The sequence below is a fragment of the Macrotis lagotis genome, chromosome X (assembly GCF_037893015.1).
Source record: "Macrotis lagotis isolate mMagLag1 chromosome X, bilby.v1.9.chrom.fasta, whole genome shotgun sequence".
NCBI classification, from domain to species: Eukaryota; Metazoa; Chordata; class Mammalia; order Peramelemorphia; family Peramelidae; genus Macrotis; species Macrotis lagotis.
The window spans coordinates 247744221-247768631 of NC_133666.1; the positions used below are offsets into that span (position 1 = coordinate 247744221).

Sequence of the window (24411 nt, forward strand, 5' to 3'; positions counted from 1 at the left end):
CGACTTCAGAGAGTAGTCAAAATGTTAGAATACTAAGGAAAGTTTAAAAGATTTCCAAGAGGAGAATGGAGAATGCTAGGATATAATACCAATCATTATGCTTATATCAAAACATTATCATTGGAAAGAACAGCGAGGACTGGTTACTGGAGGCTTTAATATAAATAGCAAAAGAGAATATCAATAGAGTACTGGAAGATGAGGGTTCAAATCTGTCCTGGGGTACTTACAAATATTTATTAAGCTCCCACTGATGGATTCAAAGACAAAAATGAAATAGGCCCTCTCTCAAGATATTCTATCTGGGGAAATTAAATATAATCACACAGGTGTGCATAAATTAAATAGGCATACACATAGATATACATAAGCAATTGGGAAATGTGGAGAGGAGCCTGAATAGCGTCTCCGTGTACACCCACAATTGGAGGTAGGAGCAGTATGATCATTCACACTCTACCTCAGGTGAGTTGGCTTACTCTTAAAATGTAACTCTTACAGGGTTATAGAATGCTCTAACTGTCCCTTAGGCATGGAAAGCTCTCCCTCTTCATCATCTTCACTTACTGACCTCCCTGGATTCCTTTAGGTCTCAACTAAAATCTCATCTTTTATCAAGTCTTTCCAAACCCTCTTAATTCTAGTGCCTTACCTGTGTTAACAATTTCTATTTTTCCTGGATATAATCTGCTTTTTTTATATTTCTGTGAATGTTATCTCACCCTTCAGATTATAATCTCCTTGAGGGTAAACTCTTTTGGTATCTCTAGAACTTAGTACAGGGTCTGACACAAAATAGGTTCTTAAATGTTTATTGATTGAAATGAGATAATATTTAAATTCCTTAAAAGAGAGAAGCAAGGAAAATTTTGAAAGTTATATAGAATTTATTATAAATTATTAAAAGGGCAAAAGTATATAATAATTACAACAGACTATAGAGATTTATTTATTGTTAATCCTTGGCTCATTTTTGGTAGATTTTTTTAAAAAAAATTTTTCCTTCATCTCTAACTCATAGAATTTAGATATAATTCATATTCTTGCTATATAGTTAATCTTGTTAGTGAATTTTCAGGAATAAATTATCTTCACAAATAAGAATAATACTATTTTCAGTACATGCTCATCTCATCCAGATTTCTTGTTTTACAGGTAAAGCAATGGATGTCAAGAAAGGTTAAAGAGAATTGCTTAAGAAATTAAAAATGTTTTATGTAAATGAGAAATGTTTATTTTGGCCACTAAATTTTTATGTATTAAAATCCTAGTCCTCTGTAAGAATTTTATGAAATAAATTTTAATAATTTATTAAACTTGCCTTTTATAAACTTAAAAAAAGCAAAAAATATGAAATGGAAATTCATGGTTTCATATAGAATACTCTTTTGTGTTTGTTGTGCAGCTGGAAATGCTATTTTTTTGAGTTTTCATTCAGATTTTTTTTTGTTTTTGCAGGGCAATGGGGTTAATGATTTGCCCAAGGTCACACAGCTAAAGTAAGTATTAAGTGTGTGAGGTTGCATTTGAACTCAGATCCTCCTAATTCCAAGGCTAATGTTCTATCCACTGTACCACTGAGCTACCCCCTAGTTCAGAATTTTTAAAAAAAATTAAAGCATTCATTTTTCATAATAGTAAATTGACTAAAGAGTACCCACAAGAAGCACCTTTACAGAAGCCATCTCTGGAGTCTGACCCATACTTGCTATCTGAGTTCATCTTATTTTAGGGAATCTTGAGTCCATATCTGAATCAAAAACAAACAATACCATGACTAACAAGGTGGTTAGCAGGTCAGTCTCTCCAAGTTCTTCTGCACCAAGTACCTCAACCTCTACCCATTCTCCCTGCTCCAAAAGTCAAAGCCAGAAGTCCCTTAATATAGACCCCAACATTCATACAATTTCACCAAATATGATTATTACTTAAATGGAAGTGGTTGGTCAGACTATGGTTAGCAAAACTGCCAGCTGTCTCATGACTACCCTGATAGTCTACAAACTTGATACTTAGGTTTCCTTAAGTTATCTGTACAAGTTAACATAGAAAATGCAGGCTTGCATTTAGCCTACTATTTAACACTCTTCGTTATATAAAAATTTGCCTAGAAGATTAAAAGAAAAGATGGCACAGAAAAATACCTCTAGAAGGAAATAAAATTAATTAAGATAAGGCAAAGTACCTAGGAAATTTCTGTTGTGGTAATTTAAAAATAAACTTTTAAACTAAAAGACAATATGAATCTCAAAATGAAACATTTCTTTTGAAAAGTAAGGAAAAAACAAAGAAAATAAAAATAGAAATCCTATTAGTTACCTCTTTTGTAATATGTAATATTACAAAAGTGTCTGATCTCCTTAAAATAACTTTCCTTTTCCCCGGAACTAGAAAGTACAACATATAGATCCTAGACAGGATTTAATGACTTGGAAGAACTCAGTTCTGACTTGTCCTAAGATCACTTTCAGGGCCAAAAGGAGCAGTTACAAAAGGAGTTCAGATACCCAATCTTAGAGCTGAGTTGACGAAGGCAGAGATGCTGCTCAGATTTCCAATTTCATTTTGTCTTACTGGGAAATATATTTTACTATTCATACAAATGTTGGCTAGAATATTTTTTAAATGAATGCTAAATGGCAACTTCAAATATTTTTTAAGGTTTTTTGTTTTTTGGGTTTTTTTGCAAGGCAGTGGGGTTAAATGGCTTGCCCAAGGCCACACGGCTAGGTAATTATTAAGTGTCTGAGGCAGCATTTGAACTCAGGTACTCCTGACCAGTGCCAGTGCTCTATCCACTACGCCACCTAGCTGCCCCACAACTTCATGAAATAATGTACTAGAACCAAAATTTAAAATAAGATTTTAAAATTAAATTCAGAGCCATTTAACAATTTTCTTGCTAGGAAGTAAGGAATCAAAATTAAATAAATATGCTATTATAATATTTAAAGTTAACTTCATGCCAGTGCTATTATCTCCAAAATAATCAGCAAGTTCTAAGACACAAGCTAATATTCAGTAAGGACATTTTTGGATAATGCCTAACATGAGATTAAAATGAAAATGTAACACTTGGGATAGTGCTTTTATGATGGATAATACCATGCCAAATGCTGCCCTTTCATGAAAAAATGTGATAGCTTGAGTGTAATGACAATTCAGTAAAGTAAACTGTGTATCAAACACAAGTTGGTTGACTATTTATATGAATTTAGAAAGCAAATGGAACTTATTCTTTTAGTTGAGAATCATAAAAGCTTGAAAATGCTATGATTATAATACAAATTAATTAAAAGTCCTTTGATTCAAGGATGAGGTCACCAAGTCAAAAGAGTGGAGCAGTGTCTGCCATTTCTGACTTTTGAACAAAGAAACATTTTAAAGTGTGCTGTCAGATTCACAGCCCTTCCAAAGCACAAAATTCCCAGTTCCTTCTGGATTTACTTGATCTATTTCAGTAATATTTTAATGGGGGAAGGGCCAATATGAGGATTCATAAAAAATGCAAGTAAATCTATCACACAGGGTTTGATGGCTTTTTTTTCCCCCCTTAAGCAATGTCATTGCTTTCAGTAATTTCAGATTATTGACAGTAAAAATGCAAAAGGATGTTTTTTTTTAACATGGTGACATAAAATTTTAATAAAAACTTTTGCTTCCTTGTATTTTAAAATAAGGTATTGTAGGAAATAGGGCACATATTAGGAAAAATAAAAAAAGGAAAAAAGTAATTAAAAATGAAAATATAAATTCAAGATCCTTGTTAACTTAAGAAGTAGGCTTATATTTAGTGAAAATTGTACTATGCTAAGAGGGCCAAAATCTATGTTCTATTTTACTCTGGTTATGTGATGCTGGACAAATGGTAAAACTCCCTGGTCTTCAGATGCTTCATGTATAGAATGAGGATAAAAATATCTAAGACAGGGTAGTGGATCAGATGATTCAATCTTTGATCTATGGCCTACTTTGCAGGTTTTTACCTCCTCATCACATGTGAAATGATGAATGGAAATTTCATTTGGTTTTTGACAGAGTTTGATTTCTTGCTGTGAATCCAGCTGTAGAGATGGGTCCCAGAAGTTGCGTTCGTAGGCCTGCATTGTCCAATCCAAGGCATCCCAGACAATTAATTCCCCAATGTGGGAGCCTGTGACAAAGCTCAAATCTAGGCAGAATTTAGACATGGCTCATTAGCTACCACCAATAAAGGTAAGCTTCTTATAAAAATGTATGAATCAGCTAAAACACTTTCTAGATTAAACACAGAAAATTAGTTATCCAGTATGACAAAATATCATTTTATGAGAAATTCAATACCTACCTGTTTAGGTCGAAGAAGAATGCCCCCTCAACTGTACCACTTCTTCTCTGATCTTCAACTTCTGTCTTTCTATTATACTTTCAAACATAACCAAATCTCCCCTATTCTTGAAACAAACCTTCACTAGATCTTTCAATGCTTTCTGGTTATCATCTTATATCTTTCTCCTCTTTCTTAGCCAAATTCCTGAAATTCAAATCCATAAGAGCATCTATGTTCATATCCCACCTTTGATTCTTACTACCAGTTTGGTTATACCAAAATTTTCTTGCTTGAATTTCTTCATCTGCAAAATGAGGGGGCTGGGATATATGACCTCTGAAGTCCTCTTCTAGTTCTCAATGTTTAATTACATGAACTATAATAAGTTGTTCAAAATTAAGGCATTATTCTTACCATCACCATTATTCCCTGGATCCTTTGCATCATTTCAAATTAATAATAACATCAACTCAACCAGGTTCTTAGCACTTTATGAATCACAAAGGACTATGCATTTATTAAATGCCTATCATGTGACAAACTTTGTGCTAAGGGCTGGGAATACCAAACAAAAACAAGGACACAGAAGAACATGATTGCAGCCTTCAAAGAATTCACATTCTATGGTACTTTGACAATTTATTTAACAAAACATAAAAATGCAATAACTAAAAATGCTGTCTTTAGAAATATGGAAATTCCAGAAGTTGCACACATCAACTTCCTTTCTCTTTTGTCTCAAATGCACCATTATGCATTAATAGTCAGGCCGCTTTCTTGGCTATATACAAATATACAAAATTTACCCTGTGGAAAAATGAAGCTCATTTCTTGTCTGAACAAAGAGCATAGTTCCAATACATAGAAGGTATGGCTGTTTCTAGAGTCCCTTTTTCTCTAACCCAGTTCTCTCTTAATAGTAAGAGAAGGGTGAAGAAGGCTGGAGATACTTACTAAGGAGCATATCCTTATCTTTTTTCTTCAAAAACTCATTACCAGCATCTAAATAAATCCATAGTGCAGACTCAGGCCTCTGATTTTATAATGCTATGTTTTTCATCTCTTTTTTATTAAATTTTTTTAAACAAATAAGTATTTACTTTTTCTCCTTCCCACTTTTCCCCTTCTATTGAAAAAAAGAAACTCTTACAAACTCTTATATAGTCAACACAGATGTGTGTGCTCACAAGCACACACACACACACAGACAGATGACCATGCCCCAAAATGTTTATCACTTTCTGTATCTTCAGTTGATTCATCATTGGTTGGTCAGTATATGACATGGCATGTTCTGTGTCTATACAAAAAAAGCAAGGAACTAAATATCCAGCTGGAATTTCTCAATGATATCCCACAACTGTTATCATTGTGCATGACTGATGCTGCTAGATTGGGCACTTAACAATTTTAAAACCAGCACCACTATAACAGTGTCACAAATCAAGGTGTGAATGCTTCTATGTAGAATCTACTCTCACAAGTACAAAACTAAACTGATAAATCAGCAAGTTTTCTTAAGGTCCATAATGAATGCCAGTCATTGTGCTAGGAACTAAGGAACAAAGACCAATATGAAAGCATTTCTGCCTTCAAGGAGCCTGAAGGATAAATCCAAAGACATTTAGAGGAATTTCAAGGGGAAGAGGCGTTGGCAGCTCAGGGCATCTGGAGAGGCTTCCCTGAGGAAGTGTCACTTGAGCTGAGCTCCTACAAAGAGCAGTTACTCTGGGCTCTGTGAGCCTGGGCAGAGCAATGAAGACAGGAAGTGGAATGTCCTGTGGGAAGAACAAGGTGACCCTGTTAGCTGGGCCCCAGAGTGTAAAGGGAACAAAGCTGAGAGAACTATGGGAATGCTGGAACCGAACAGACTTCAGCTTGGAATACAGACTTCATTCTGAGACCTAAGTTTCGTTTTCCTGTAAATTCTGCCTGCTTGTTAGTTATGAGAAAAGTCAACCTGCTTGCTCTCACCCCTCCCAACTTGAAAATCCATCATCTTTCCTCCATTAGAAATCAAATTACCTAATCTTGGATCCTAGTTTATATTCTATTAATCAGTTTCTTTGAATGCATAAAAATCTGTCTCCCCTTGTATTCAGGGCCCAGTGCCAAGCTAAAGAGACCTGGTCCTGATTGGCACACAGTGCTTAATAAATCAATATACTAAGGGGTCTGAACCTTTGTTTCCTCAGTTACTTCAGTTTTTAAGTATCACAAAGCTTGGAAAGGAGGGTGAAACCACTGTGTGACTTAGATAACATACAGTCAGCAAAGCAAAAAAATCAGAAATCCCTGAAAGTAACACCATCTTCCCTTCACTGGCAGCTTCCACACTGGAAAGGTCTGCAATGCACTCTCACTGTGACCAAGCAATTCTAACAACTTTCTTGGAGGTGGTTTTGCCTAACTTCTTGTCTCTTCCTCAGATGTTCTAGGTCTTAGAAGGCGCATTACCAAACCAGGTCACTCACCAATAGGGACACCTTCCTTGGTGCCGGGGAACCCTAGAGAGAGGGATGAGGGCAATGCTAGGAGCTGACATGTGCAGAAGTCATGGATCTCAAGGCTACTGGTTCTGAAAAATCTCATTGAAAAACAATTCCAATATGCAGAAGCAATTTACAGATGAGAAAATCAAAGCAATCCATAGATATATGAAAAATTGCTCTAAATCATTACTTATTAGAGAAATGCAAATTAAAGCATCTCTGAGGTACCACCTCACACCTCTCAGATTGGCCAATATGACCAGAAAGGACAATGATCAATGTTGGAAGGGATGTAGGAAATCTGGGACACTAATGCATTTAGTGGAGCTGTGAACCCATCCAACCTTTCTAGACAGCAATTTTGGATTATGCCCAAAGGGCAATAAAAATGTGTACACCCTTTGATCCAGCAATACCACTGCTGGGTCTATACCCTGAAGAGATCATGAAAAAAAGGTAAAAACATCACTTGTGCAAAAATTTTCATAGCAGCCTTATTTGTGGTAGCAAAGAATTGGAAAGTGAGTGAATGACCATCAAACGGGGAATGGCTGAACAAATTGTGAGATTATATATATATATATATATATATATATATATATATATATATGTATGTATTCAGAGATTTTGGAGGGATTTGTATAAACTGACGATGAACAAGATGAGCAGAACCAGAACACTGTACACCATAACAACCTTAATGGACTTGCTCATCTCATAAGTGCAACAATAAAGGACACTTTGGGGTTACCTACAATGGAGAATACCATCTATATCTAGAGAAAGCATTGTGAAGTTTGAACAAAGACCAAAGACTATTATTACCTTTAATTTAACAAAAACACATTATCTTATTATGTAATCTTGCTATCTCTTATATTCTTTTTTTTTAAGTATATGATTTCTCTCTCAACACATTCAATTAGATATGTATAGCATGGAAACAAACAAAAAAAAAAAAAACAGTAGAAGTTGGAAAGATCATCAAGTTAAACTATAAAAGGAAAAGAGGGCCCTGAACAGAGCTTTGAACGATATCCATGGTTTGTGGACATGACCTGCAGCAAAACAGAGTGAGAAGAACCAGAAGAGAATAAAGTCATGAAAATCTAGAAGAGAGAATATCTAGGATGAGAGGGTGATCAATACTGGGAAAGCATGCAAAGAACAAAAACTGAGAAAACACCATGGGAAATGGCAATTGAAAAGGTAATATTAACTTTAGAGAATAGTTTCAGTTGAACTGTAATCAGATTCCAAGAAAGGTTTCATGTAGCAGGTAATATGAATTATGATTAGAATCCATAATTACAAGAGAAAGAGGAAAGGAAAAAGAATGTTCTAGGCCTAAGCAAATGAGGGGCCAGGAAATAAAATGTTATTTTTGGAAAATAAGATAAGTGGTATGTATATTAACTTTACTTAACAAACTTCTCAATCATAAGTACTACTCTTATGCTTATTGCTACAATAAAGGTCATTCTTGGCTCACAAAAAAAAAATTCCAAGCTGACCTTAGACAAAGAGTTAATACCAACAGCAGAGTATTTCTGAATTTGAAAGCAAAGACTATTTGCTCATTCATGGTTAACTTTCTAACAAGGGACCCATCAGTTGCCTCCTTTTATGTAGGTAGTGTGATTGTCTAAACAGGAGACTACCAAATAAAATGATACAGAACTTTCTGCAATTCAGAATTTTTTTTTAAAGATTTTTGGTTTCCTTTTTTTCTCAAATGAAGAATATGGCAGGGAAATATATGAAGAGCTTTTAAAAAAAGACAACTCTACATGACCAGTGTAATGAGCCAGAACACTGTGGTGCCTTGGGGACAAAGGACCTAGGATTCAGCTACTAGGGAACCCCAGGGGAGCAGGGTCTCCTGAGGAACCCGCTAGCCATGGTAATCATTCATACAAGAAACCAAAGAGGAGATTCCTAGGGCAAAAACAGATTTTCTCCAGCAGGAATGAAGGGGAAACTTCCAACAGTTGCCAGCGATTAGGTCCCCATAAGCAATTTGGCCTGGATAAACTTGGGTTTGAAATTCTGCAAGGACTGAGGTTAGGTAACCCTGAGCTGAGTTAAATAACTGTTGGTGGTATGAAAATGTGGCTGAAAAGATAAATGATGAGCATAAGTATTTGTAATTACTGCTGCTCATGGATTTTTTTCCTCATTATTTCAGGGATTGCATAAAACCTTTTGTTTCAAAGGGTCCAAGTCATTTGTTACTGTTGCAAGCCAGGCTGTTTTGATAGCTACTGTTGTTTTACCTACTTCTATGTATGCTACATCATACACAAGTACACATTCAGTACCCATGTATAACTTCCTTTCAGACCTGTGCACAATATTGCTGGACATGGCCTGCCCAAAGAGTAGATAAGCTTCATTCCAAAACCTGGAGGCTGCCAATTGATGTTAAGGAGAGTTCTCAGGATGATAAGACTGCTCAAGAAGCCTGATAGATGTCTAAGGCATATCTCCGAGCCACAAAGAACTTTGGAAATGACCACTTCTTAATAGACCTTCACAGTGACCTGAAATTTAATGCCACACGGATGGTATTCTCCAGTAGTCAACACCAGAAAATCATGGTCATCGACTTGAGGTGTATTTAAACTTAGAGCACTAATTTTTCTTAAAAAATTTATAACTGGCAATAAATCCTGATTGCAAAACAGAACCAGTGGTAAAGTGGATGCTGAGGGACATTGGAGACAGATTTTCTTTCCTCTTCCTTCTCCCTCTCACTATTCTCCATTTCACTGCCCATGTCTTAAGATCCTTAGTAGCAGCACAGAGTAGTACCACAAAAGGCCTTCAGGTCTAAAGGAGGGTGTGGATATCTCCTATAGTCAGTCATTAAAAGCATTATCTTAATCATTAGAAGTCTAGAACTTGAATGAATAAAAAAATGAGTATCAAAACACATACATGTACATATATGCATCCATGTTTCTTCTATATATTATATATATAATGAACTTACCATTGATATTAACTAATGAGAGAATATTATCCTGATGATCAAGGATGCGTTTAACTTCAAGAACATCCCAGCCTACGGATCCTTCTATAGAAGATATCAACCTAAAAATGACTTAAAAGACAAAAAGGGGAAAGGAGACATTAAATATTTCAAGGAGAAAAATCTAATTAATGCTCAATAACAAACCCACTGCTAAAGGAAAATGCTTATACGTTAGATAATGTAGAACATCAGATACAAAATTTTTTCTAAAATTCCCTCTCTAAAGAGAACCTTGGGATTTTTTTCCCAAATACTTTCATCAAATTCTCAAAAGTGGTGATACAATATTTGATTTCTCTGTTAAAGTTCTACTCAAATGAAATCATGGTGTGGAGATGATCCTGGGTTCTAGAAGGCTAGGTCAGGGCACTGGCAGAACCTATCAAGTTGGAAAGGATTTAAGTATGAGCCTCTAATGAAGTGTATCAAAAAATTTTTTTCAAGTATTTTCTAGTGCCAGAAATTCTAAATGTTTGGGATATAAAGGAAGGCGGGGAATGGAAAGATCCAGTTCCTGCCCTTAAATAGCTCCTACTTGAATAGGGGAATATGAAGGGTCTATTTGTCACTTAAAGAATAATTTGGCTAAGTTCATAGTTTTATTACTAGAGGGATGGTTATTAAGCAATGAATTTTACTTTTGTTTGAAATAACTTAAGAACCCCATTAACTGATGTCTGAAAGGGACTGCTATCTGCATGGGTAAAAGGAACAAAGATGAAATCAAAGATCATTCAAAATAATTAAAGAATATTTTTTCAAAGATTTTAAGTGGATTCATCCTCAGAATTTCTACTTTTTTCATTCTAGAACACCACCAAACCACTTTTTCATGCTAACTAGGGATGCCTCTATATTAGCCTACATTGGCTACATTTGGTTCTACTCCCAGGAATGAACACAGCCCTCATTAACATCCTTGACTTTTTTTTGGAGGGGGGGCTAATTCCAAAAACCCAGATCACTGCCCCAAATTACAATTGCTTTATCCATTCCTGTTCCCTGAATAAAGTATGTTGCAGGAGATAAATGTGCTGATTCAGTTCTCATCAATTTCTAATTTCTGCTGTGAATTCTTTAATAAAGATAAGTAAAAATCCCCATTTAGTATGAAAAATTTTGAAAGAGAGAGCAGTAACTAAAACATAAATATGCTAGACTTCTGATTTTGTACATGGTAGGATTTCCCATTGTGGAAACCTTCAGCTCCTTCTCTATAACCGGGAGTCTTGGGAACTGCTCAGGGCAGCAGATCACACAACTAGTGTGTGTTAGAGGCAGTGATGGACCCACGTTCTCTTGGCCCAAAGCCTGATCTCTACTACTATCTGAAAAATTAAAAGAAAAATGGAACCTGAAGAAAGTATCCCATTACTCCCAGAAAACCCAGAAATCTTCTGAGAATGCTCCACTTAATGTCTGACTGTGACTTTTCTAAGAAAACCACATATTGGGCCACCCAGATAAGCAGGACTTAATGTGCTTTGCACGAAGTGTTGCATGATAAATATGCCTGTTGAATTACTGACATAGAGTAACCCAATGGATCACCTCAAGGAATTAGGTAGAAAAGGTCATTTTGGAGGTAAAAAGAAAAAAAAGGTAAGTCCCTCGGCTGCTCCCATAGCTTGTATAACTAGTAATGATTCCAATCTCTGCAACAGAATGGAAGAAGAGAAAGAGGAGAAAGAGGAGGAGGAGGAGGAGGAGGAGGAGGAGGAGGAGGAGCAGGAGCAGGAGGAGCAGGAGGAGTAGGAGCAGGAGGAGGAGCAGGAGGAGGAGGAGGAAGGGAAGGAAAAAAGACGAGGAGGAGGATAAAGAGGATGAAGAGAAGGAAAAAGAAGAGGATGGAAAAAAATCAAATGGTGAACTATCTGAAGTCAAAGACCATGAAAAGAAAACTAATAGGAAAATTTTCTTATTTTCTAAATGAAAAAGAAACTAAAACATTTATTTAAGTAAGAGAAAATGAAATTTATTCTTATTTTGAGATAGCTAAGAAAAAATCTAGAAAAAAGTGTTTAAGACTATGTTCATTATTTACTAAATATTAACTCTCTCATTTCTTTTGCAAGCCATTATAATCTTGTTTCTAGCGAGACCACTAGAATTTTTTGTAATTTTCATTTCAATGATGCAAGAAATCTCCAGAAGTTATAAAAATTCTCCAACCCTACTCGTAAGCAATGAAAGATAAAGTTGGGTGCCTAGAAAAATATTACTCAGAGTTGATTAGATATATTGAATAGCTTCTAATTAGAAGGGAATAGTTCAGTATTAATGCAAAACAAGGAACTGTAGAAAGCAAGTTAAACAATGCCAAATAAAGCAATGTCTAAATGAGATGTATTGGCATGCTGATACAGAGACATACAATAATTCAAGAGGCTGGTCTTAAGGAGCAGTAGCAGCAGAAGTCAAGTCTGAGTGCATCTTCTCTCTTTCTCTCCTTTTTTCTCCTCATCCCATGTCTATATGCATGCATATAAACATACATGTACATACATACATACATATATAACTGTAAGGCAGAGGACTGGAGCTGTGACTTAATTGGACCTCTTCATCTGAGGTTTCCCTTCACCAAAGCAGATATATATATATTTAAAAGCATATGTGGTCTGGTGATGGAGTATGTATGATTAACAACAGAAGCCCAATTAATATCATTAAAAACAATTTTGCTATAATTTACTCTAATTTCTCCTGTCTTCAGACACTTGTTCACAAATGCACATGAATAAAATAATTACAAATATATTTTTACTTTGAAATAAATATTTTCATTCTACCATCTCCATTTTCTTTGCTTTATGGTTTTAAAAAATACACATGACCAATCAAAGCTTTGAGATATTTTAAAATTTCATTCCTTCTAAAATCTGTTACTTGAAAGTAGTTGCTCCTGCAATTTTTAAGTAACACAGAGATATGTCTTTCAGACCCCACAAAGAGAAAAGAGTTTCCTCTTTATTTTATTTCCTAATCATCTTGATCAGAGAAACTCTGCCCTACCTCATGTTCTGAAGTTTAGCATCATTTACTTACCTTTTTAAAAAAAGTTTTTATGAGGCAATGGGGTTAAGTGACTTGCCCAAATGTCACACATCTAGTTAATTATTGAGTATCTCTGGATTTGAACTTAGGTCCTCCTGATTCCAGGGCTGGTGCTCTATCCATTGCCCCACCTAGCTGTTCCCCAATTAGTCACTTTCTTAACTGAATCTCCCTGATTTCTGCTTTGGTAAGTAATATAACAATAGTCCTAGTGGTTTTCCCAGTGCTCCTAGCTAGGGCTTCTTCTTGCATATGTCTGAGAGATGGTTTTAGGTCTGAACAAAACAACCAAAGTTACAAAGACAATAACAAGACTTGACCAAATACTCACTCAGTTCTTTGCCAACTGCTGCTGCGACACACTTATTAGGTAATTCAATCAAAGCGCTGATTCCTTCATAAACATCAAAAAGAAAAAAGGGTAAAAAAATTATTTTCTTCAGAAATTAGAACAGAAACAATTCAAATAAATCTCAAATGAAGAAAATGGGAGGGGCAGAGTCAATATGGCAGGAGAACAGCCTCTCTTAAGTGCTCTCTCCAAAATATTTCAAAAATCTTAAAAGTATGAATCTAACTAAACTTTTGGGAGACAGAACCCACAGAAAGATCCAGTGAGGCAATTCTCCAGCCCGAGGTTACCTGGAAAATAGTGGGAAGGCATTGTTCCATGGGGTTGGAGAGGGCAGTGCAAGATGAAGGAGCTTCAGCCTTCTGGGAACAACCCCAGAGCTCCTGGCAGCAGAAGTAGTTTCCTGATCTCCCAACCCAGGGAGCACCAAGCACAACTCGGAAGATCAGCAGTGAGATCTCTGCCAGAGTGAGCAAAGCCCAAGCCAGCATGACACTCTTCAGTGTAGCCCACCCTCAGAGCAGCCCAGATCCCAGGAAATGGAAGCAGGTCCATGGAGACACCCAGCAGGAGCCTCAAGTGCCTGAATGCTCAGTCCTCAGAAGGTAAGGGAGTAGAGGGAGACTGCCAAGGTCTGACTCTTTCCCTGGAACACGACTCTGGGGCTCTGACCACATTCAGACCATGGTCACAATCTGGGGCCCCCATAGAACAGGGACCCTCCTCACAGCCCTGTGGCAGAGGGGTGAGCTTGTGGACATTCATCAGACCAGGAGAGTAGTCAGAGCCTCACATACTGAGGTCCTTGTGGGGGAGTCCCAATAATACTCAAAAGCTCAGGAAACACCCCCAAACCAGGCACAGGCTGGGAAAATGAGTAAACAGAAAAAAAAAAGAACCTGATCATAGACAATTACTTTCATCCCATGGAGAACCAAAATACACAATATGAAGATGAAAAAGTTCAAGCTTCTGCATCTAAAGACTCCAAGAAATATAGAAGTTGAGCTCAGGCTATGACAGAGCTCAAAAAAGATTTTGAAAACCAAGTAAGGGAGATAGAAGAAAAATTGGGAAGAGAAATGAGAGAAATGCAGGAAAAACATGAAAATGAAGTCAGCAATTTAGTCAAAGAGATCCAAAAAAAATGCTGAAGAAAATACATATTATAAACCAGTTTAGGTTATATGGATAAAACAGTTCAAAAAGTTAATGAGGAGAAGAATGCTTTAAAAAAGCAGAATTGGTCAGATGGAAAAGGAGATAAGAAAGCTCTCTGAAGAAAACAAATCCTTTAGATGTAGAATGGAGCTAAAGGAAGCTGGTGACTTTGTGATAAATCAAGAAACAGAAAAACTAGAAGAAAATGTGAAATACCTCATTGGAAAACAACTGATCTGGAAAACAGATCCAGAAAAGATAATTTAAAAAATTATTGGCTACCTGAAAGTCATGATCAGGAAACCAACCTTGACCTCATTTTTAAAGAATTTCTACAGGAAAACTGTCCTGATATCCTAGAAGCAGAGGGTAAAAATAGAAATTGAGAGAATCCACTGATCTCCTACTGAAAGAGATCCAAAAAAAAACCCCAACCCCCAGTAATATAGCCAAGTTCCAGAACTCCCAAGTCAAAGAGAAAATATTACAAGCAGCCAGAAGGAAACAATTCAAATATTGGAGCTACAGTCAGGATTACTCAGGACTTAGCAACAACTACATTAAAGGCTCATGGGGCTTACAATATAATATTCCAGAAAGCAACAGAGCTTGGAATACAACTGAGAATCAACTACCCAGCAAAACTAAACATCCTCTTCCAAGGGAAAAGATGGACTTTCAATGTTCATGTTGAAATGACCAGAGCTGAACAGAAAGTTTGATCTTCAAGTACAGGACTCAGGTGAAGCAATAGAGAGAGTGGATTGAGAAGGGTAAATTATGAAGGACTTAATGATGATTGTGTGTATTCCTGCATGGAAAGATAATACTGATAATACTCATATGAACCTTCTCATTTAATAGAGTAGGTAGAAGGAGCTTTTATAGATGAGACACAGGAGAGAGCTGAATTTGAAGATAAAGTATATTGTAAAAATGGAGTCAGTGGGTGAAAGGGAAATGTACTAGGGGTAAGGAAGGAGAGAATAGTCTAAAATATTTCATATAAAAGATATTTCATGTAGTTTTTGCAAAGGTGTGGAGGGGGGGAAGGCGAGGGGGAATGAGGGAGCCTTTGTTCTCATTGGAAATGGCTCAGAGAGGAAAACAGCATACATACTCAATGGGGTCTAGAAATCTAGAAGAAAAAAGAGAAAAGGGGGACAGGGGAAGGGGAGGAAGATGTGGATGATAGATGAGAGGGTAGATCATAGGAGAGGATAGTCAGATGAAACACATTTTCTTTTCTACTTTTTGCATGATAGTGGGATTGGGTGACCTGTCCAGGACCACAGGGCCACATGGTTGCTGGGTCTCTGGATGGGATATAGGTTTGGGGCCTCTTGGCCCAGGGTCAGTACTCTGTCTATTGTGCCACTCAGTTGCCCCACAGCACATTTTTGAAGGGGGAGAGAGTGAAAGGAGAAAGAAAATATAATAAATGGTAGTGGGGAGAAATGGATGGAGGGAATTTCAATCAGCAACAGCAACTGTGGAAAAATATGGAAGTAACTTCTATGATGGACTTAGGATAAAGAAAGTGATCCACCTGAGACAGAGCTGATGATATCAGAACACAGACTGAAACACAATTTTTTCTTTTTCTTTCACTTTATTTCTCATGATGTTTTATATTTTTGTGGAGGAGGGGGTATTGTGTTTACTCTTAAACAAGAATATTTTGGTAATGTATAAATTAAAGAAATAATATTCTCTCTCTCTCTTTTTTTTAGGTTTTTACAAGGCAGGGGGTTTAAGTGGCTTGCCCAAGGCCACACAGCTAGGAAATTATTAAGTGTCTAAGACTGGATTTGAACCCTGGTACTCCTGACTCCAGGGCCGGTACTCTATTCACTACGTCACCTAGCTGCCCCAAGAATATTCTCTTAAAAAAAGAAACAAAGAAAATGGGTGGGCAGCATGACATTGCAGGCAGTTAGCCTTGAAGACAAGACAACTTGGGTTCAAGAGTTGTTCTGCCACAAATCAGCTGATGGACCCTGAGCAAGTCATTTAATCTTGGTGCTCTAGGCAATTCCCCAGGATTATAACTTGAAAAAAATTTTTTGTAGATCTGCATTGGTAAGGGAAGTTTCTTCACTGAAAGTTCTTTATACTAGTAAAATCACAGCTAAGAATAAAAACAGCCCCCCCAAAGTCATAAATTGACAAGCTTTTCAATAATACACTATAAGATATACTTAATTTTCCCATAAATAAGGATATGATTTTGTGAACACAATTGAAGTCTCAGAATCCTTCACTTGAGTCAACATTCATAAAATGTCACAAATTTGATATCATTTCTCTGGTATCCCTCAAGTTCAACAATATTTATTTCAATAGCCTAATGGGATCAGGGATATAGAGTCTAATTGTGAAAACTAAGTTTTCCCCTGGTGTGTTTTCATATGCTTCCAAAGAATGAAATACAACATTGTATCACAATACAAAATTAATTTAAATACTGTAATTTTGACTTTTTAGGAATAATTGCCTGGCATACAGAATTTTTGTTGGTATAATTTAAGGATAACTGCAGATTCAAGCCATTTGGAAAATGTTGCAGTGATTACTGTTTTCAGCAAAGAAGAAAGAATTTACATATTAAACTTGGAACAGCCAAAGATGCTGGCAATAATTCATTTTCTTAAGATATTTTTAAAACATATGTTGAAAAGAGACAGCAAAGCATGGTGAACAATATATGACAATCAGTCAAAATGACCTGAATTCAATTTTTGTCTCTTACAGATTCCAATTGTTTGACCAAGGACAAGTTTAAAAAAAAACTATACTAGACTCTACCATTACCTCTAGCTGTTTTCCTACATTTTTCCTCCCTTTAGTAGTCAAATTCCTAGGGGGAGAAAATTGTCTATATTCCTTAAGCCCATTCCTTCTCTTTTAATTCCTCAACCTTTTGCAATCTAACTTCTAACCTCCTTACTCAACTGAAAAGTTCTCTCCAAAGTTATCAAGGAGTTCTTACTTTAAAAAATTAAGTTATTAAGTCTTCTGTTTTTATATCATAGATTATTTCCCACTTTAACTTTCTACCTCATCCTCTTCCAGACAGCCATCCCTTACAATAAATAACTTTAATTTTAAAAAAATAAGGTCTATAAAACTAAGTAACATATCAAAAAAGTCAGACAATCTATGCAGTAATACAATGGCCACAGTTCCTTATTTCTGCAAAGAAGCAGAAGGGAATTATTCTCAATCTCTTCTTTGAAGTTAAAGTTGGTCATTCTAATTTTGCTGTTTGCAATTTCAATTATTTTATTATTGCTCTTTCCATTTAGATCATTATAGCCATTGTATTTTTCTGGTTCTTCTGTCATTTCTTTTTGTAGCATAGTAATATTCCATTACATTCAAGTATCACAATTTGTTTAATCATTCTCTAATTGATAGGCTTTGTTGCCATGTCTTTGATTCCACAAAAGTACTGCTGCAGATAATTTGTAAAGTTATTTTGTAAATAAGGTTATTCTTTTTGTTCTGACTCCTGGGGGAATTTGCCTAGCAAGGAAATCTCTGGGCCAAAAAAGTATGGACATTTTAATCCCTTTCTTGGCATAATTCCCAACCGTTTTCCAGAATGGCTGGACCAATTCACAGCTCTATCAACATAGCCATCTTTCCATAATCACTTTCTACCCTAATTTTTTTTCATTCTTGTCAATTTAATGAATTTGAGGTGAAATTTTACTGTTTTGACTTTTACTTCTTTTACTAGTGATCTGGAGAATTCTTTCATATGGTTATAATTCTGCTTTTGAGAAATATTTGTTGATAGCTGTTGACCACATGTATTGTGTATTGGTTTGGGGGCTTATTTATTTCTATTAGTTGTATATATGCCTTCAATTCTCTGGGATGTTATGACACAGCTGTAGAAAGAAAGACAGATGGAGACAGAGAGAAACAGAGGAAAGACAGACAGAGAGAGAGAGAGAGAGAGAGAGAGAGAGAGAGAGAGAGAGAGAGAGAGCGCTTGAAGGAGAAGAAAGCTTGGAATAGAATATAGAATTTTGGGGAATACTCACACTAAGGGAGTATAGAATTTTGGGGGATACTCACACTAAGGGAGTATGACATGAATCATGAGTTAGCAAAGAAGAGGATGCAGAAAAGTAGGAGGATAACAGGAGAAAATTTCACAAAATTCCAGAAAGTAAAGAGTATTCCAGAGATTGTCAAACATTATCAACATTGTCAAATACAGCAGATTAGTTGAAAAGGATGAAGACTAAAAAAACACATCATCAGTCTGGTAATTAGATCACTGATAACTTTGGAGAGGACAATTTCAAAATGAATTGGATGAAAATGGATATCAGACTGTTTCCAGCCTCATCCTGCAGGTAAGGAGTAAGAAGAGATGAAATGGAAGCAGCAAGACAATTTTCTCAAGAAGTTTGCAAAAGAGAGGAGATATTTAGGATAAATCTTGTTGAGAAAGGGAATGAGGGTCTTTAAGGATGTGGAAGCCTTAGAGATGTTTGAATAATGTAAGGAGGGATTTAGGGGTTGAAAGAAGAAATAGTTTACAATCCATTGGATAATAATAGATGGAAGGGAATCAAGGAAGCCTAGCTCATATAATTTCCTTTAAAACCTTTGATCTGAAGATGAATGTTATAAACTGTGGTTCTCATCATCTATCTTGGTCTTGATCTTTCCATTTTGGTGATTTAGGCCCTACTTGCAGCTAGGTGGTACATTGGATAGAAAATAAGAAAGATCTGAGTTCAAATCCAGTCTTAGATAGCAGTTGTGTGCCCCTGGACAAATCACTTAATTTTGTTTGCCAAGGAAACCCCAAATGAGGTAGGTCATCAAGAGTTGCACATGACTAAACAGCAACAATTATCCTACTAAAGAATTTTCTCAAACTCAGCTTATCTTTGAATCAGCAAGGAATGACCAAATTCTTGGGTTGGGAAAATTTTTCCCTCTAGCAGAAAAAAAAGTTGAAGCTCCTTGAAGATTTAAGTACCCAGGGGCAGATAGGTGGCACGGTGGATACTGCACCAGCCCTGGAGTCAGGAGGACCTGAGTTCAAATTCGGCCTCAGACACTTAATAATTACCTAGCCGTGTGGCCTTGGACAAGCCACTTAACCCCATTGCCTTGCAAAAAAAAACCTAAAAAAAAATTTAAGTACCCAGCTAAGATTCATATGTGAATGAAATAAGAATTTTTAATTTTTGAAATTTTTTTTCTGAAATGTAAATGCGGCTATACAAGCAGTCCTCTGATGAAGATGTCAACTATGAAAGTGATACAAGCTATACATGGGCATAGAAAGGCTTTTGAGGGAAGGGCATTAATCGTGATCCTGGAATTTGGGGATTTCTTACAACTTGTACTGAAGGAACTTGGAGCTTTTTACATAGCAATTGAGAGACCACTGGGAGCAGTGACATGTGAACTTTAATAGGTCTTTTTAAACTAAGTCTCAGTCTAATGCAATCTTTGGCTTGCTATAATCTGAAATTGACAGGAACTAGAGAATCAAGTGGAGGTGGTATTAGGATGTGATTTGCTTCCTGGCAAAAGAAGTAAGAGGAAGGAACTGAAAGTGTCTAATCAGTCTCACAGAAGAAGGCAAGAGCATTGATTTGATATTCCCCTGCTACAGTACTTCTAGTGGAGTGGAGGCCCTAACTGGAAGGAAAGAGTAATCTACCTAGGAGGTTATACAAAGCAATCCTTTGCCTTGATTTCAATGCTATAACAAGCTGCGTACAAAAACATCATGAGAAACAATGACAAGAATTATCACCATCTTTATTATAGCACAATGGTCCTGGTGCTGTCACCTATTTACAATGAGAAACCTTCACTGTGAACTGAAAAGATATGGCCTCAATCAGAATCCAGGACTACTCCTACTGAAATGGAAAGGAAGAATCTGAGATTTCTGGTCTTCCTTCTTTCATATTTAGTCACCAGCTCATTTCTAACATTTTTGTATCCAAAAACCTGAGAACTGTCCCTCTCCCTGATGTGAAAACTGACCTGCAGTTCCATATGTGCTGGCACAAACATGTAACACCCTGATAACTAGAACTGCTTTAAGATGAACAAAAATCAGCCCTCCATCTCTCCCAAGGCAACTGTAATAAGATCTTGGCACAGCAAAAACAACTCTAGGCTTGAAAATCTAGGTTCCAATTCTGGTTCTCTTGGCAGCTAACTCCATGAACTTAAATGAAATTCTTCCCCTCTAGAGGCCTGTTTCTGCATCTGTGAAATGAAAGGATTTGACTAGCTGACTTCTAAGAGTTGATAGTTCTAAAATCAACTTTTAAATAGGCACTGAAGCTGGGAACAATTATTTTTAAAATATCATTTTTAAGGTACTATAGGCATTTTTATAGTACTATTTTTGAATCAGGCCAATTTATTTACTTGAAATATTTTTGAAAATTTCTGAGAGTGAAATGAAGTATACGGATAAGAGTCCATCCCCAGAAAATGGGAAAACCTCACCTTTACAAAATCCTCAATTACGTTTCCAGGTAAGAAATAGCATTCCAAGCTACTAGTTCACTTTTTTTGAGGGGAACTTTTACATTCAGATTCCTCTCCTTCCTAGCATAACCAAAGTCACAAAGTCCAAAATAATAGCATAAGTAAAACTGGCAAGAAAACACCCCAGGATTCCTCGGGAGGGGTTCTGCCTTCCCTCTTCCTGAGGACAGAGCTTTTATGAGGGCCAGGTATGATGAACAGGAGTCCCAAAAGTCTGGAGGCAGTCAGAGCTCTACTTCAGATGGCAGTCAGTTAACTGACTGCAGACTGTCAGAGACACAACTAGGAAGCACAGGTCAAAAAGGATTTTCTACCTTTTGCTTTTTTTCAAATTATGATGCTTTCTCTTCACTAAAATCTTCTTCCAGTGCTTCATCAAGGAACTGAAGTGGCCCTGAGTTCCTGGAGGCTATTTCAATAGAGAGCTATCTTTGTAGACCCTACCTATCTGGCAAGCGATGGGCCTGGCAATGGATTCTCATCTGAGGACCAGCCTAGATAAAATTCGCAGAGGTTCATCACCAGGTTGGCCATGGATGATGAATTTTTCTACCACAGCAGCTCTTGAAGACCACGTTCCATTGTTCAGTTATTACAGCTGTGCACAACTCTACAAGACTGCATTTGAGGTTTTCTTTGCAAAGATATGGGCTATTTCCTTCTCCAGCTGAATTTACAGATGAATAAGTGAAGCAAACTGGATTAAGTGATATGCCATAGGTCACACAGCTAGTAAGTGTCTGCAGTCAGATTTGAACACAGAAGGATAAGTCTTTCTGACTTCAGATTCACCATCCACTGCAACATCCTATATAAAGACCACCTATAAAATTATATAATGTCTGCAATCTGTCAGTGGTAAGAATATCCATACTGATGAAATCACATATACTTAAAATATTGGAATCCTTCTAATTGTCACTGGATAAATCTAGGTCCCCATCTTGGACCTAATGCTGTAATCCATAAGAATTCTAGCTTAAATGATTACAACTCCCAGGTCAAGCAACAAAACAGTCCTTCCAAAAATGGAATTATTGCTAGTAGCAATCCTCAGACATTTCAAACTATTTAGTAGCTATAACTGAGAGTTCCTTTTAAGAGTTGTTAAACAGTAAGAACATCTGATGGGAAAGTAAGCTAATTCTACTCATTGGCCAACTACATAAAGACTCAATTCTTAAAGCTAACAACTGTCTTCTTTGTTTCCCTCAGAACAGAAAAACTACATTTCAAAAACAACTACCCTATAAATGGTGCTAGAGTTATATAAGTATTGCTATGAGAAAGAAGGGCTAATAGCAAACTCTCTTTATCATTGACTGTCCGGCATTCTGGCAACAGGAAAACCAGAGCATGGTAACTTCACAATTCACTGGTCTGGAGTCTTTTCAAGGCTTTCTAATAGATTCTACCTTCACATGAAATACTCCTTATTTAAAGGTTTTTGTTACCCCTTGGGACCTCTGACAAACTGACCCATACTGTGATCACATAATGGCTAAGGCCCAGAAACTGGTTCACTGATGAAAGGAAGAATGGTACAGTATCTGATTTTTTCCATTAACACATATGATGTTTTCTTAAATATTATTTTACAATACAGCTATCAATAATTTGCTGAAAAAGATGCAGAGAGAACCCCAGGCCTTTGTGAGAAATAGAAAGGAAAATTTGGATGTAAACGAAGAGACCATACCTTAAGATAATAGCAGACAGGAGAGAGGTATGCTCTAGATTCAAACGAGGTTGTTAGTAACAAAACCTTGAGGCGGGAAGTTAAATTGCAATACCTGGAGGTGTTTGTATATATACATGTGCTAAACCATCTCATTATTTTTCTGATATTTTATAATATCTATGTGGAGTAAGGGCTGGTTCCAACTGTGAGATATAAATGTGATTCACAGTACTCAGGCTGTGTATATAACTTCAACAAGGTGCACAATTTTATTCTTCACAGTGTGCTGGTAAGCTCTTTGGATTACTTTAGCAAAGTGTATTTTTAACAGTATAACACACATTTTCAAGTTGTCACTTAAATGCACTTTTTTATTCAAATATGTTTATCTAGCAAAATGAATTTCATTAAAAAAAACCCTTTATCAAAAGTGAATAACATTCATTTTTAGGCCTTGCAGAGTTCTCAATGTGTATCATTTCACTTCAGTCTCACAACAGCTAGGGAGTTCTTTCCTTTTTAAAAAACAAAGATTAAATTCTTTAGGTTGTAGAAACCTAGATCTTGAGCTGAAAGATATCTGAGAGGCCACCTAGTCCAATTTCTCTCTTTACATATGAAGAAGATAACTCCTAGAGAGATGTTTTGATATATCCACTGGTAGTCATTATTAGAAATTAGACTGGAATACAAACCATCTGACTTCAGAGTCAGTCAAACTTCAGAGTCAATCAAACTTGGGTCACAAAGCTAATATGTGAGGCAAAATAGTTAAACATATGCAATCTGAATTTAGAAGAATAGGATTTTATTGGCAATATCACCAATGGAAAAAAATTCAAAATAAATCTAATTTTTAAAGGTTGAAGTTTTCTTCAGCATCTATATTGAAGTCAATTCTCCTTAGGTTTGGAAAGTCTTCAAATCCTCATATGGTCATAAAAACCCAATGAAGTAAGGTTTATAGATATTTTTCCAGGCTTCAGATATTAAATACTGAAAGGCAGCATATAAATAAAACTTTTCTCATCCATGGCACAAAAGAGAATGTCCTTTCACTTTTAAGAACTGAATAGAAGGGGTAGGGACAGGAGGAGTTGAGAATACTTGAGTTTTTCCTTTCCACAGCTAACAGGCAAATAAATAGGCAAATTTTAAGGAGGTTAAGTTTTTATGAAGTACTACTGTGCTTTCAAGGGTCAGTCTTTACTGGTTCATTTTTTAATCTGAAATTTATCTTTACCTGTATCAAAGAGGTGACTAGTCTTACACAGGAGATCTAATTCTCGGTTCCAAACGCAAAGGTCACTACCACCAGACAGCCAAACATCCAGTCTCTGAAGAACTGTTAAACACTGGAGAACCAAATATTTGAAATGTATTGAATGCAAAAAAAAAAAAATCAGCACAATGCTAAAATAAATTTCCATTTGGATGAAACTAAAAAAAAATAAAACTAAGTTTCTCAGGAGACTTTAAGCAAATCTCAACATTTCTATGAATACAGGAAATTTTGAGAAAGGATAATGACTGTTCATAAAATATAAGCATTTCAGCTCTGATATCCCAACAACCATTCACATCTTAACATTATCTCCTTCCTCTCCTTCCATCTTCCCAATGTAGTTTCTTCTAAGACCAAGAGAAAACTAAAACACAATAAGAAGTAAATAAAATCTCCAAGGATCCCTATGTGTAATGAGGAGGCAAAAACTTTTAGAGCATTTGCAAATAAGGCTTTAAAAAACATAGTTATCAAAACAACTTATATTT

At 36.2% G+C, this 24411-nt stretch overlaps 1 protein-coding gene across 3 annotated transcripts in view; it reads right to left on the reverse strand.

Annotated features, from left to right (window-relative positions):
• The window catches only part of WDR41 (WD repeat domain 41), a 69803-nt gene that overhangs the window by 8305 nt on the left and 37087 nt on the right, over positions 1 to 24411 (reverse strand). For all 3 annotated transcript variants that reach the window (XM_074202148.1, XM_074202149.1, XM_074202147.1), the window contains 4 exons: positions 23882 to 23993; positions 13227 to 13289; positions 9797 to 9907; positions 3987 to 4171 (listed from right to left, as the gene is read on the reverse strand). In XM_074202148.1, coding sequence (XP_074058249.1) covers positions 3987 to 4171; positions 9797 to 9907; positions 13227 to 13289; positions 23882 to 23993 — 471 coding nt within the window. The remainder of the gene's footprint in view (positions 1 to 3986; positions 4172 to 9796; positions 9908 to 13226; positions 13290 to 23881; positions 23994 to 24411) is intronic.